The following is a 13,839-nucleotide window of genomic DNA, read 5'->3' as shown; positions in this document are numbered from 1 at the left end:
ATAAAATACCAATTATGTACCCCCCACCCCAATCCATGTCTTGTGACACAGGGCTTGGGACATTAACTATGTAGTATTTCAATGGTACAGAAAACTTTTGAAATTTATCTTGGAGTCAAAATTAAGATTTGCTGTTTGCTGCTGAGGAAATTGAAAATAATGAAAAAAATCACAGTTGGAGACATTACTGGGTTAATTTAGAGCTGTTTTGTATGTATACACTGAATTTTTTTGCTGTGACTGCTACCTCCCACTTTAAAACCCTCTCCCACACAGCACCATTTTACCTGGAGCTGTTGCAAGTTAAAAGCAGAAAGAGAAGTCTGTCTTGGCTAGTTTCCCCTCTCCTCACAAAACAAACAAGCAAACAAACAAAAAAAAAAACCCCAAAACCAAGAAAACAAACACGAAAACAGGAGGGGGGAAAAAAAAAAAGAGTAAAACTAAAGCCCGAGAGGGATGTAAGACTCCCCAGCCTCAGGCATTTTTCATCTGTTGATGTCTCTAAAGGCATTTTCCAAGGGTGCCTAGTAAATCTGGTGTTTTGCATGACTGACAAAAGGGAATGTTTCCCTTTCTGGTATCACGCAGTCGCAGAGCGGCACTTCCAGAGCTGTGTGGGGCACAAGTTCTGGGGAACACTCTGCTATACGTAAAATCTCGGGTGCTAAGGAGGATGAGATGGGGTGTTTCAGGCTGTTCTCCTAAAACTAGCAGCCTATTGCTGCTGAGTGGAATTTGGGATTTAGGGTTTTAAAAATTCACTTGTTACACCGAACATTTCTTTTCACTGAAACCAAACTGCGCTCGGCTTGCAAAAGAAAAAAAAAAGGTTAGCATTGTACCTTTTTTCTTCTTAAGACTAGTGACTGCAGAAGCTGGACACCACCCAAAGTGGAGACCAACCAAATTGCCTAATACTCTGTGCCCAGCTCTGCTCCGATTCAGCTGTAGAAAAATTAGACCTGAAATTATTATCTGGGGGGCAGAAAGCTATGGCAGACTGTACATTGCTTCCTATAAGCTCTCTGGAAAACACTGTTCGTGAATAACTTTCACTGGCAGTTTTCTGTATGAAATGTATACTGCTTATGCTAAAAATACGCATTAGTCTGTTCAGCACATTGAGACTGACTTGCAGTTTTTGACATGTGATTAAACTAAAATGTGTTTATCATTAGACTTGTAGTGGAAGGCTGAAGAAATCAGCTAATTAAAGATATTGGTGGTTTGGGGGCTTTTTTGTTTGTCCTATTGCTTGCCTGCGTGTAGCACCTGCACAGCTCACAGCTGACAGAGAAGCCAGACAGGAAAAGCAGGTTTTTCCCGTTGGGCAGGAGTTATTCTAGCTCTTTCTGAGCCTGGCGTCACTTGATTTTCTTGGTCCTAAGATCATGACATTAACCACAGTTTTCAGTTTAACAGTTTTCCTTTGTGTCCCTTCAGTACTGTTACCAAACAGCATGACGACCTAACTTTCCCCTTTTTCTTTACCGTGTGTTACAAAATAAACAATACCAGTCATTCGTTTGTAGAGAGCATCACGGGAATGCTATGCAGCCCTCTGTTAAGGATAACAGTGGCAGCCATGGCTCTCCGATCAGTGGGAAGCTGGAAGGCATCTTCTTCAGCTGCAACACCGAGTTTAACACTGGGAAGCCACCACAAGATTCACCGTACGGAAGATACAGGTTTGAGATTGCAGCGGAAAAACTCTTCAACCCCAATACTAACTTGTACTTTGGAGACTTCTACTGCATGTACACAGCCTACCACTACGTCATTCTCGTTATTGCCCCTGTTGGATCGCCAGGAGACGAATTCTGTAAGCAGCGCCTGCCTCAACTAAACATAAAAGATAATAAATTTCTGACCTGCGATGAAGAAGACGGTGTCATGGTTTACCATCATGCCCAGGATGTTATTTTGGAAGTAATTTACACTGATCCTGTGGATCTCTCCCTCGGCACAGTTGCGGAAATTACCGGTCACCAACTAATGAGCTTGTCTACTGCAAACGCAAAGAAAGATCCCAGCTGCAAGACCTGCAATATCAGTGTCGGACGTTAAAACTTCCCCCATTACTTAGGAGCCTTCACACCTCTGTTGCCCATCTCCATAGTCAGACATTTTTGTCAGAAGCATGCACAGGCTGCTGCCACCAAAAGCAAAGACGAGTCTTCAAAACCTCCAATAGCGTTTTTAGTATTTCTTCTCTCCCTCTTTCACTTCTGTTCCCCCGATGCTTTAAATGATTAGAAGTCCTGGATTTCTTTCTGGCAACCATTTATACCTAGATGCTGCAAAAATTGTTTTCTGTTTCTTGCCAAACATAACAAAACCCTATATAAACTGCTTTAGCAAAATGAAAATAACTGCTTATAAATGGTGTCTAAATATGCATTCATTTTAACTACAGGACAAATACTGGGATAACTCCAAACAGCATGAAAGGTTGTAACTGCAGCATGATTTAAATTTCAGAGCCTAGAAATGTCAGCACTTCCACCGTGTTGTTTGACAGTGTTATTTATGTTATTTATATTAGCTAACTGAAAACAGAAACTGTGTCTCGACATAATAAATATAATAGAAAAATATTTTATTTGTACTGTTGTATAAAATATTATACAATCATATAGAATATATAGATTACATTTTAATATCAATTGTATACATATGTCATGAAATCATTTTCCCTTATCAAAGATGTAGTTTGTAAACTTCAAATAGCTCTGTATCTGTTCCTGTTGCTCTAGATGACTTTAATTAAACAGATTTACGAAGGAGACCATTTCTGATTCATAAAAGTTAAGTTATAAATTATTGAGTACACTGAAACAACAAACCTCTGAGAAATAAAAAATTCCTTTTCTAGTGTTCATACTTTTTCCTCCAAGCTAATGGAAAATGTGTATGTCTTCAAAATCATGCTGAGCCATTACATACACTATAAATACAAACATGGTTGGTACATAATAGGCTTTATAAAATGAAAATCATCTTACCGAGATAGATAGAAAACAGGTTGCCTGTGTCATGTGGTCAATACAAAATGACAGTTAAAGCAAAACACTAAACATGACTCAACTATTCAAGTCCCTTTTTTTCAAATTCTTCCTTCCTTTATGTCTGGGCTAGGTATTTCCCAGAATCCCCACTTCTCATTTCTAGTACAAAACCCACTGACAATCCTTCTGTTAAATAGTCCATCACAAATAGTGAAAAAAATCTCCTTAATATTACAAAGTGTGGTGCTCTGAAAGTTAAGAAAGATGCGTAATTCCAATGGAAAAATATCCTTTTTTATAATCTTATTTTTAGTAAACAAGAAGTCTAGAGTTCCTCATCAGAAACCTGTGACACTCAGTTAGTTATGTGCCATGTACTTCATCTATCCAAAGTATCTTGGCATAATGCAATAATCTAGTCTGCTTTTAATATATATATATATATGGCAATTTGTAACACAAGAAATACTTCGACATTTTACAAAGTGCATGCGTCTAAATGAGCTTTGGTAGTCAGAAAAGCAAATGTTTGTTATAGCATCAGGCAAAATAAAGTGCAAAGTTTAATACAGAAATAAAAATTAGCATGTAGTTGATCTATTTACGGAACTGTAAGTACCATGAGCCAGGTCCTGTGAACCATAGTGAAAAGGACAGCAGCCAGTACCTTTGTTTTCTCTCTTCCCAGTAAACTGTATCATCTATTTTGTTTTGCCAAACACTTTCTATCTTATTTCTAAAAAAACCACCCCAGTAGTTCCATGTGGCAGTCGTGTTCTGTCCCCTTCCTTTGCATAGGCTGCATCACTTTGCTCTACTCCCAGAAATTTTAGACCAGATCCTGACGCTGGTTGGTTGTTTGCACCTTCCTTTGAGGCTACTGGAGTCAAATGGCAACTCTGTCTTGACAGTACGTTCACCAGTTTTTCCTTCATGCGTTTTAAGCTCACGTTTCTTTTAATGTAATGTAGTGAATCAGCACATTGAGAACTGACATCACTACTTACTTACTTAATTATAGCACATGTTAATTCTGGAAAGAAATGTGTGGTACATTATCAATCATGTACGAAGATGTACTAAAAACCTGCAGAGCATTTACTCACACTGTTTGTTTAAAACTAAGAGGAGGTCAGACAGGATCTACAATGCTTCAGTGTCCTTTTAATTTCTAACATTCTCACAGTGCACTTCAAGGCTTTCTCAAAAGGAAAAAAATATATACTATAGTCCACTCACCCGTGCTTAATAGTCTTGCATATTGCTGTCCTCTCTCATCCCAGCTAGAATAATTGGTAAAGTGCATCAGAAATCTCAATGTGTCACATAACTGTGCAGCAGACCAAGACCTGTAAAACTACTTCCTCTTTTTCGTTACTTGTTTTTTGCTAGATAACAATAGCACAGCATTGCATTTGCTTCAAATCGTTTTGGAAATATCATGCTTACTGATGAGAACCTCCAAAAGCCTGATTTTGGCTTTTGCGTGCTTGTATTCGGAGTATTCCTCCGCCATTGGCACCCGATCTTCCTTCTGAGGACTCCTATGAGAAGCAAATGAAAGTGCCATCACTTTCATGAGTAAGAGGAGAAACAATCTTTAAAATTAATTCTGCAACGACTAACCAGGATTCAGTTGGATTATTTTTTTGTAGGTGACTAAAGGTAAGTTGACAGGACCAAAAAGCTCTAATAGACAGAAATGAAATCACAGTATGATTTAGCACACAGTAAGTACTTTTCTTTCTTGTAAACTATGCAAGCATAACTACCTCCTTCCTAAATATGCAGAGAAGTTACTACATATAGCTCTCTGAAAACTCTTACCAGAATACTAGATTCCTGTAACCTCCACAATTTTCAGCAAACAAGTTTGCAAAATGAAGGGAGGAGGATAAACGAAGAGTGAAAAGCAGCCAGTATTTATCTATGGGTGAAAGAAACAGCGGTTTCTGTTTTTAAATCTGGGCTTTTAAAAATGGCCCAACTGGTCCTCGAGAAAGACCCTTTAGCAGCCTCCCTTCAGCTCAGGAAAGATCCTGTGCTGAGGCAGGGTTTATGCCCATTGCTGCCATGTCCGGGGAGATCCCCAGATCCAGCCTGTCCTCAGCGATGCCTGAGCAGGGAGAGAGATGTCTCCACAGAGACCAAGCACCTCCACGGTACCTTCCAGGCCCCAGCTGCAGCTCCTTTGGCCTGTTCACAGCAGAGTACCCACCCTAGCAGAAACACACACATCTGCATAGGAGCCCAAAGGGGAGAAGGTGAGAGCTTTTGCTGCGCTGGTTATTTACCTTCCTGTCTGTTTATAGAAGTGTTCCTCAAACTCTCTCAGAGCTTTGCGAAGCCTTTTCTTATCTGCTCTTGTTTCTCTCAGATGTTCGAGCAGAACGGGCCTGTAAACCAGAGACAAGAACATGAAATCCTCGTGTGCTTGGAAGTGTTGTAGAAGTGGCTTTGGGTAATAAGCAGCCTGCTGCTATGGGCCATGGCAAGTGCTGATCTCAGTGCCCCGCGACACTCCACCCCATCCCTCCAGCTATGGATAATAACTGGTAGCACCATCACCCGCAATAAACTGTTGTGCTCCTTCCCCTTTACTAGTATTCTCACCCTCCTAATAAAGTGAAGGCAGCGACTTTATAGACAACCTGGGAAGATAAGCTTTCAGGACTGAGCCTTGGTAGTGGTCTTAATTCTGTGTGGAATTAATGGAGTTGACAGGGCTCAGCATCTCACAGGAAATGCTTTGCGTCTCTGTAACTGAATTAATAAAGTAAGTCGACATCCAAGCCCTGCACCTAAAAAGCAGCTGTAACCAAACGTTACTATGATGCAACGGAAATGCTAGTTCTGCTACCCAGAGTCATTATTTATGGAGGCTGTGTTTCAGCTGATAGTTGGAGAATAAGGTTCTTAAGCAGAGAAAGAATTCCGTTACGACATATGCAGCTGATTTTTTTCCCCGTAATAACAAAGTGCGCAGAAATATCTTCACAGCATTTGTGAGCAAACTACTGCATACATAGTTGAGTGAGTTCGTTACATAGAAAACCAAGACATTTTTATTTACTCTCCATTTTTGTAGGGCCTTCATTTATGCACCTAAGAGCACTCCCAACCAAAACACAAGAAAAAGATACCATCCTGTGAGAACACATCTGTTCCTGGAGGGCATATTCTTCATCAAGTGTCAGGGCTGAGTGGTAACAGCCTATGTGCATCATGAGGTATGGTGTCTCATGCAACCCAAAATTCTTAACTACAGATCAGGAGGGCAACTTTATTTTGGCTTCATAATGAAGGGTAGGACGGCAGCCTGAAGTTTTCTGGTCAGCCAGACACTAATAACTATTCTCAAGCAAAGAAGAAATTGATTTTACATGCCTCCAATGGCCTCCCATGTGACCATGTATTGCAAGGTCCTGCACTCGGCTCACCTGTTGCTGTTTCTATGCCTCACATCTCTGGCATTTTTACATCACTCACACAGTCAGTGCCAGTATGCACACAGGAGCACAATATCCTGTGTGGCCAAACTCTGCTTTGTTTTGACTGCTTTGTAAGAACATAAGTAGTTAGCTACCTAAAAATTTTGCAGCAATTTTAGGTAGGTATGCACACCTTTACAATGCCATTCTGTCACATCTACCACTCTGTACGTGTAGCTATTTCTCCTATCTGCTCACTTTCCATCACCTTTCTCTTCATGGACTTGGCACAAAGTTGTTTGTTTGAAAAAATAGCTGAAACAGAACTTACATTGTTGCCTCATGTAAATTGGACATAGACAAGGCTGTTTGCCTGAAAGCTTTCTTTTCATCCAGAGGTGAAACATAGGCAGGCTCACTCTCCTCCTGAGAGTAACAGAGGTGCTCATCAACAGGGAGGCAAGATATTGGACCAGATGATAACTCATGGCTGCTTTGAGAACGGTCTTCATCTGAGTCTTCCTCCTCCTGCTTGTAAAATGGAAAGCATTATTAAATGATTTGTTTACATTAGAATACTAACAATTAGTGGGATGACAACACAAAGAATTAGGATTTAACCTCCTGGGTGTATTTGTTGAAAGAGATTACACATATTGAAAGCTTTACCCAGGTCTGCCCAAGATGGTTCATGAGAGGTCTCCTGGAGCCCATCGAATTACTGTGTATTGTCCACCATGACTAAACAGGGCAGAAGCTGGCCCTGCTTCTGAGTACCTCTAGCCAGCAATTTATTTCTCTTTACTTAAAAGCCTATATAAGAAGCAAAGATTTAAAGAACATTCTGTATTTACGTAAGCAGTGCAGTCTCGCTGGAACTTATACCATCTACTGTTTGTATTATGTCCGGAAATTCTGACTGTAACAAGAGCTGGAGGTAGAGATCCCGCAGTTTTGTAGCTACAGGTATTAACTACCAAAATAGAGTGAATTTGCTGTCTTCCTCATGTTCCCTCATCCTCAGAAGAAAAGTTGAGCTTTTGAAACTAAGGCTTAAACACAAAAACTCCAAGGAGCAAAGCTCCTAAGAAGTAACACGAGGGAACTTCAGTTACATTTTTAAATAAAATATCCGTGTGTGTGTACAAAGATCTACACTTGGATTTTTCAAAGACATCTAAAGCTCCGCTATCATCCAACAAGACAATAATTCATAATTTTTAAAATGAACCCAGCCCCAATTACACTTAGATTAGTATTTTTGAGACATGCTAATTAACTTCCAAATAGCCAGATTCTACTAACTACTCACAGTGAGACCAGTACTGTTACATTACATTGATAAATTATTAAAGTACTACAAACGATATTTATGTCCTACGTGATTGAGATAAACATCGTCAGCAAAATAGGGAAGACAGCTATAGTGACACCACAGTGCTTCATGGAAGGAGATGGGTTTCATTCTGTGTTGCATATGTTTTACCCATAACAGAAAACCAATACCCGCCTTTCACCTCTTACCCAGTCATTTCAAGTGATCGCCTCAGAAACTGCTGCCATACATTACCACCTCTGGCATGCTTAGAAGCTGAATTTTACAGCGCTTTTGCTCTATTTGAAATAACCACACCCTGCATTAACCAATGAGCAGATTCTTCAAATATCAGCAGTTCTATTGTTGCCAAAGTGACATACAGGTTCAAATCAAACACAGCATTTACTATGCTTTCTTGAGAATGGATATCAATTCTTTAAACTTACAATTGTTGTGATCAAAGATGGGGTTGCAAGAAGTTTCTTGAGAATTCTGTATCTGTCGTAAAGAGGTTTCATGAGACTCTTCTCTTGCTTAGTTACCTAAAGAGAAAGCATAACAAAATACAGTTCTCCAAAATTAAAAATAAAAAATAAAAAAATAAGTTTCTCATTTGCTCCTGTAAAGCTGAGAAAGCTATTAGAAGAGTATGACCTGATGTGCATTTTGCTTCCGTAGATATTCCATTGGAACTGTAGTTTAATCCATACTATTTTTAAAAAAAAGAAAATGGCAATCTATTTTCTAATGGAAAATACCCAATGCGGATTTCTCACTTCCTTCAGCCACACCTCCCAGGCAGAGGGTAAACTATTCTCTGTCCTTTCTGAAGATGTTAATAGAGTTGTAAGAGTTAAGCTACGCTTCTACCGTGCGCTGCATGGTATCTCACTCGCTTAACTGTAACGATGGCAACAGGCTAGCTACAGGAACGCACACCTACAGTCTCCACGGCCAGCATTCTCAGCAGCCCAGAGGGATGGAGAGCACGGAGAACAGAGTTTTGCGTGTTCAGTGAGCTGGCTCCATGCAGAACTGCTCTCTGCGTCCTTCCCTGGAACTGCCTTCCACAATCAGGATTAACTGTCTGTTCATTTAGTTTGCTCTTGCTCTTTTATAAGCACTAGGAGCATTGATTTAGAAGAGAATATTATCTTAGATCAGGTATTCAGAGCCTCATCCAGCCACAAATGTTTGTAAATACAAAAATAAACCTTATGGAAACTGTCTGTGCAGTAGACCAACTTACTGTATTAAGGGGAAAAACAGCAAATCCCACAAGCAAAAGCAAACAAACCACAAAAACAGAAAAACGTGTTCCTCGCTGATGAAATGTCAAAACAGAGTCATTTGCAAACCAGTCCACCACCAGCCTCTGCTCCTCAACATACATGCCTGTCAGCACCCGCTGGGTACAACTTCAGTGTCTTTCGGGACTGCAGGTGCGCTACTGCACCAAAGGCCAGCTACACATGCTCAGGTGAGTGAACCCATGGCAGGCTTGAAGGCTTTTTTTTTTACAGGCTGGCTGACAGATGGACAATAGTCCAGAGGTGCTCAGAAACAGAGCAGAAACACCTGGTCATCAGGAGTAAGGGCGACAGTAGACAGAGGCAGGTTGATGACACCACATTTTTCTGACCGATTGAGTGGTTAGGGACTGTTCCTTCAGGCATGCTGCACTGCAGAACGTCAGGGCTTGCCTGTCCCACCTCTCTTCCCCAGTCTTCGTGTTCCATTTGCTTGCAACACATAAGAGCTCGAGGAATGCCAAACAAGCCAGAATAAATCACTTTCTAAACTAGTCAGAGCCCTCGCTGCCTGACTTTGCTCAAGTAAGTCTGGGTAAAGATGGTGCTCATCCAATGTGACAGACACATCAGCAGGACAAACATCGTTGCCTGCGCCCTCAGCTGTGTTTTGAGGCTGCTGTATTCATAACACACTGAATATGCAGCAACTTGATAATCTTTTCTGATGAGGTCTCTCTTTGTACTCTCAGTGGAGGTTTCTGCACAACTGCAACATTTTCTAGGACTGAATTTTGCTATTTGCTTAAAAAACAAAACAAAACAAAACAAAAAACCCGCAACAAACCACCAAAGTTTTTGCAGAATAGACTAAATTTCTGATTATTTTCTTGGACTCCCAGTACACCCCATTCAAATTAACCTTTTGGTAATGCTATGGTGTGATACGTGTTAAATGACAAAGCATGCCATGGGTTGCTAGTTCAAACATCTAAAGCAGGGAATCTTGAGGCTTCAGCAGTCAGTGTTCAAGTGTTGTGAAAATGCATTTTCTGCACTGGGACACCCCTTTGCTAGCAGAGAGGCACCTGTTTTGTTGGCTGATGTCACCGGAGTGCCTCTGCCTGGGCAGTCACCGACTTGCCTTCTCCAAGTCATCACCTCCCGGCTTTTACAAACTGCGTGAGCTTCCCCAGCAGATCTCCTTCCTGGGCCCCTCCAGCTCTGAGCTGGGCACAGGGCCCGTGCTTGCCTCTGAGCTTGGGCCTTGCTGGCCTCGCTCTCCAGCTGTTCTCGGTGCCCAGGATGCGTGCAGGCTCTTCACCCCTTTCCCTCAGGAGAATACATGGATATAGATACAAAGATTAAAATGTGCTTCTCTAAAATACATGATTATGTAAGTATGCAACTGCAACTGTGTGGAACATCTCCAGATCGCTTGTTTATTTTCAACAACAACAAAAAAAGTAAAAATCTTGCCTAACTTCCTTTTCCCTGCTTTAAATTCTTGACTGTCCCTGAGCTTTCTGTGACCTGAAGTCAGAGGAGTTTGGCAGACCTAGGATTCCCTCGTGGCTGCTTAGTATCACTGACCACTTCTTTCCTTATGCAGTTAGCGTCCTCTTTCTTAGCTGGTTATACAGCTGCTTCAACCTTGAGAAGAAACACCCTCTCTGAACCCCGTGCTACAAAGCATGCCCTATTGTTCTCTTTTCTATCTTTGAATTTTCAAGTTTCTTCTACCTCTATATCACGCTAACAACTCAATTTCTTTTTTGTTCTCCTTCTTAGAAAATCTAATTTCTTCATACCCTTCCTATGTGTTCTCTCCATCCCTCAGTTCTCATTCCAAGCCCAAAGACGACAGACAAAAATGATTTTATGCAAGATGCAGAGAGATCAGATTCAGATCATAGTAATTTTAAGAGCTGGCATATATTTGGGCACGTGTTGGTGCCAATCCCCTTTTCCTCTACCAGAACAATTACTAGCCAGAAATAGAGACAGTCATAAGAATACAGACAGAGATATCAAACAGGAATTCCTTGGCTGTGTATAGACAAATCTTCATCATCTCACCAAAAGTGGCAATTTTTTGTTTTGTACCTACATTCAGCAATTATGTCCTTTGAAAGGATTTTAATTAATAGTTTTAAGTGCTGCTGTAAAATAAATGAAAACGCAAATGACAGGTCATGTCACTTTTGTATTTCATGTCTCAGACGGTGCCCTATAAACCTTTCTCAGCTGCTAAGTATTCTAACCTTTCGTATGTCACAGCACAGCTACAGTATGCCTGAGCCAAGTCTGCTGTGGATATGTAATTCTCCACCTTTATCACCAAGACCTGCAACTGCCAATCATGAAGAGAGATGCAGGGCCACTAGAAACTTGCCTTTCTATTTTATTTTTAAAACTACAAACCAAATCCATCAGTATCAGGCAATAACATTTATACCTGAAGATTAGTTTGAAATAACTAAAATTACATTAATCATGTAAAATTCATCTAAATACGTTTAATATACGAGTCCAAAAATACTTGTTAGAGAAGTTAGATAATTTTTAATTTACCTATCTTTCCATGGTATACTTACAGGTCATCCATGAATACACTCAAAATATAGTAGACATTTCTGAAGACTGATTTTTTCCAAAGCCATTTACTTTTTTGTCATATCCTATTTAAAAAAGTTATTTGTAAGATTATGAGTCACGGTTTCATGGCAAGGATACAGGTAGGTATCTGTTTAATAATCTATTCTCCCCAGATAAATGTTAATAATTAATTCTGTTTCTGTCCACACTGAGGTCAATAGGGACTCAGCACTTAACAGGAAGAGAGTCCAGATTTACATGACTGATGTTTTAAATGAATCAAAGTACACGTTACCCTCTCAAAGCCTAATGCAAAGCTGACAACAGCTACGAGATACTTCTACTGATAAGAGTAGGTGTTAGCTGAGGCCTTTACCGGTGGAAAATACACCGTATTTACTTTGTCTGGCCAAAGTGGAGTCTCTGTGGCCTGAACTTGTGCTCGTTCTTCTGCAGAAAGATGCATGAATGAGAATGTACTGAAAGGCTGGTATCTTGTTTTTCTTAATGTCATTATATAAAATCTAATACTTGATTGCCTTGATTTCTTTCAAAATGACTATTCTACAAAAGCAATTTAATGAGCTTCACGTCAGGAAGCAGTATTAAGCTACTGACAGAACACTGCATCCTGATCTGGAAAAGTTTCCAAGGGTACAAACTATGGTTTTTGTCAATAAGGCAAGAAGCTTCGTGTGTTGCTCGATCAGAGCCTGCATCTGAACAATTTTTCTGGGAATACCGGTTGACAGAAAGTCTAAACAAGCAGAGGTTTTTTCTTGAATATGACATCCAAACTGCATGGGCATGGGGTATATCTCATGGTATATCTCATCGGTGGGGTTTTGGAAAGGCAGGCTCACAAAGGACGACTGCAGCATCTGAGTAGAAGGTGTTGACACTGAGGTCCCACAGATATCAGTGTGCAGTACTAGAACACTTTCCAATGTTTAGGTAACGTTTATGAACAGTCGTTCTAACTGAAAAACTGAAGAAGTATATTTCTCATCCATTCTACAGAGAAATCAATGAGGTCTGTGTGTTATTAACTTCTATTTGCTAGATCAGTTCATAAATCATAGATAGCATTCCCCATTACATATTAAATATCATTTAGTTGTAACAAATGAAAACAACCATTCTAGACAGAATACTTAGAAACTTGCAAAAATGCAGAGAAGACATTCCTCAACTTTTTAATTGTTCATCAAGAGAAATTAGATTTGCCTTGGCTGGTAAGGGATGAAGAATAGAAAGCAAACACAAATAAAAAGCAAACGCAACATATTTACAAAGTGGAATAATAGAGTCACAGCAAAATCCCTATATACCCAATCATTGCGGTGCCATGGTTAACACCCATAACTGCTGAGCACACTAGCAAAAGGTGCTCTCTCTACAATGAAATGGAAGAATAACCCGATCAGCCAGCAGGACATTGCGGCTGGACGGCATGCATCTGTGGAACCGCCATGGGGGAGCTGCAGAAAGGGCAGCCCTTTGCTAACGATGGGAATGGAGCTGGGCTTTCTTCCTCAGTCACAGTTCTTGCTCTGCCGGGCTGAACACCTAAGACTAGCAGTTTATTTCTGTTCGAAAATCACAATACGAATCACTGGAACCAGAAAGATGACTGCTCATTTTTCAACAATGCGATTTGTCAGTGTTGGTGACAGACCGATATATGTATAGGTGCCTGCTGCAGGGAGCACACTATTTAACTGGTATTTCTCTCCTCCTCTCCCTTTTCCCTTCTCTTTCCAAGAAGATCTGCTCGTGACGCTTGCATATTTTCATCTGGCTCAGAACAGCAAGGAGCATGTGAAGCTAATGTCATTTTCCACAGCCTCTGCCAGATCACGACAGCTCTGTATGAATTAGGGCCAAGTGTCCGGCGGTTTGGAGAAGAGCTCATCCACCACCATGAAGTAATGTGAAGAGTGATGGAGTTGGGGGCGGGGAGGCGGGGGGTGTGCCTTTCTGGAGAAAGTCAGTAACTAGGTTTTTTTATTGACAACTTGGGACAAATATTTTTAATAATTAGCCTCTACTTTTTGAACATGTATCAAGCCCTGAAGAAGTAAGGCTCTTCTAATATCAAAGGAGTGCCTTACTATTAACTTAAGCAGCAGCAAAACCTTTTTTGTTTGCTGCCCAAATGCAAAAACAGTGCAGAACCACTAATCCCATTTTGCCTTAAAGGTCTGCATGAATTAACCACTCCACAATTA

The 13,839-nt window shown here is 40.5% G+C and overlaps 2 protein-coding genes across 2 annotated transcripts in view; one reads left to right on the top strand and one right to left on the bottom strand.

Moving 5' to 3' along the window:
- PHYHIPL (phytanoyl-CoA 2-hydroxylase interacting protein-like) overlaps nucleotides 1–2,794 on the top strand; it is an 11,094-nt gene extending 8,300 nt beyond the window's left edge. The window contains exon 4 of the mRNA XM_010291313.1: nucleotides 1,536–2,794. Coding sequence (XP_010289615.1) covers nucleotides 1,536–2,070 — 535 coding nt within the window. The 3' untranslated portion in view covers nucleotides 2,071–2,794. The remainder of the gene's footprint in view (nucleotides 1–1,535) is intronic.
- Nucleotides 2,795–4,399: 1,605 nt separating this feature from the next.
- Nucleotides 4,400–11,693, bottom strand: LOC104624050 (protein FAM13C-like). The gene is made up of 5 exons (XM_010291312.1): nucleotides 11,608–11,693; nucleotides 8,207–8,302; nucleotides 6,774–6,973; nucleotides 5,306–5,407; nucleotides 4,400–4,555 (listed from the first exon to the last, which is right to left on the bottom strand). Exons 2-5 carry the CDS (start codon nucleotides 8,276–8,278, stop codon nucleotides 4,432–4,434), a joined length of 498 nt encoding a protein of 165 aa, XP_010289614.1. The 5' UTR covers nucleotides 8,279–8,302; nucleotides 11,608–11,693; the 3' UTR covers nucleotides 4,400–4,431.
- Between the last annotated feature and the right edge of the window lie 2,146 nt (nucleotides 11,694–13,839).

Source organism: Phaethon lepturus, unplaced genomic scaffold (assembly GCF_000687285.1).
Source record: "Phaethon lepturus isolate BGI_N335 unplaced genomic scaffold, ASM68728v1 scaffold19137, whole genome shotgun sequence".
NCBI lineage: Eukaryota > Metazoa > Chordata > Aves > Phaethontiformes > Phaethontidae > Phaethon > Phaethon lepturus.
The sequence above is the reverse complement of the archived record's forward strand: the minus strand, read 5'-3'. Positions and strand labels throughout refer to the sequence as shown.

Excerpts from the sequence above, each read along its gene's own strand:
- LOC104624050 (XM_010291312.1), bottom strand. The coding sequence starts at position 8,278 with ATGAAACCTCTTTACGACAGATACAGAATTCTCAAGAAACTTCTTGCA. Across the intron at positions 6,974-8,206 it reads CATCTTTGATCACAACAATT|CAGGAGGAGGAAGACTCAGA; the intron begins GTAAGTTTAAAG and ends CCATTTTACAAG. Across the intron at positions 5,408-6,773 it reads AATTTACATGAGGCAACAAT|GCCCGTTCTGCTCGAACATC; the intron begins GTAAGTTCTGTT and ends TCTGGTTTACAG.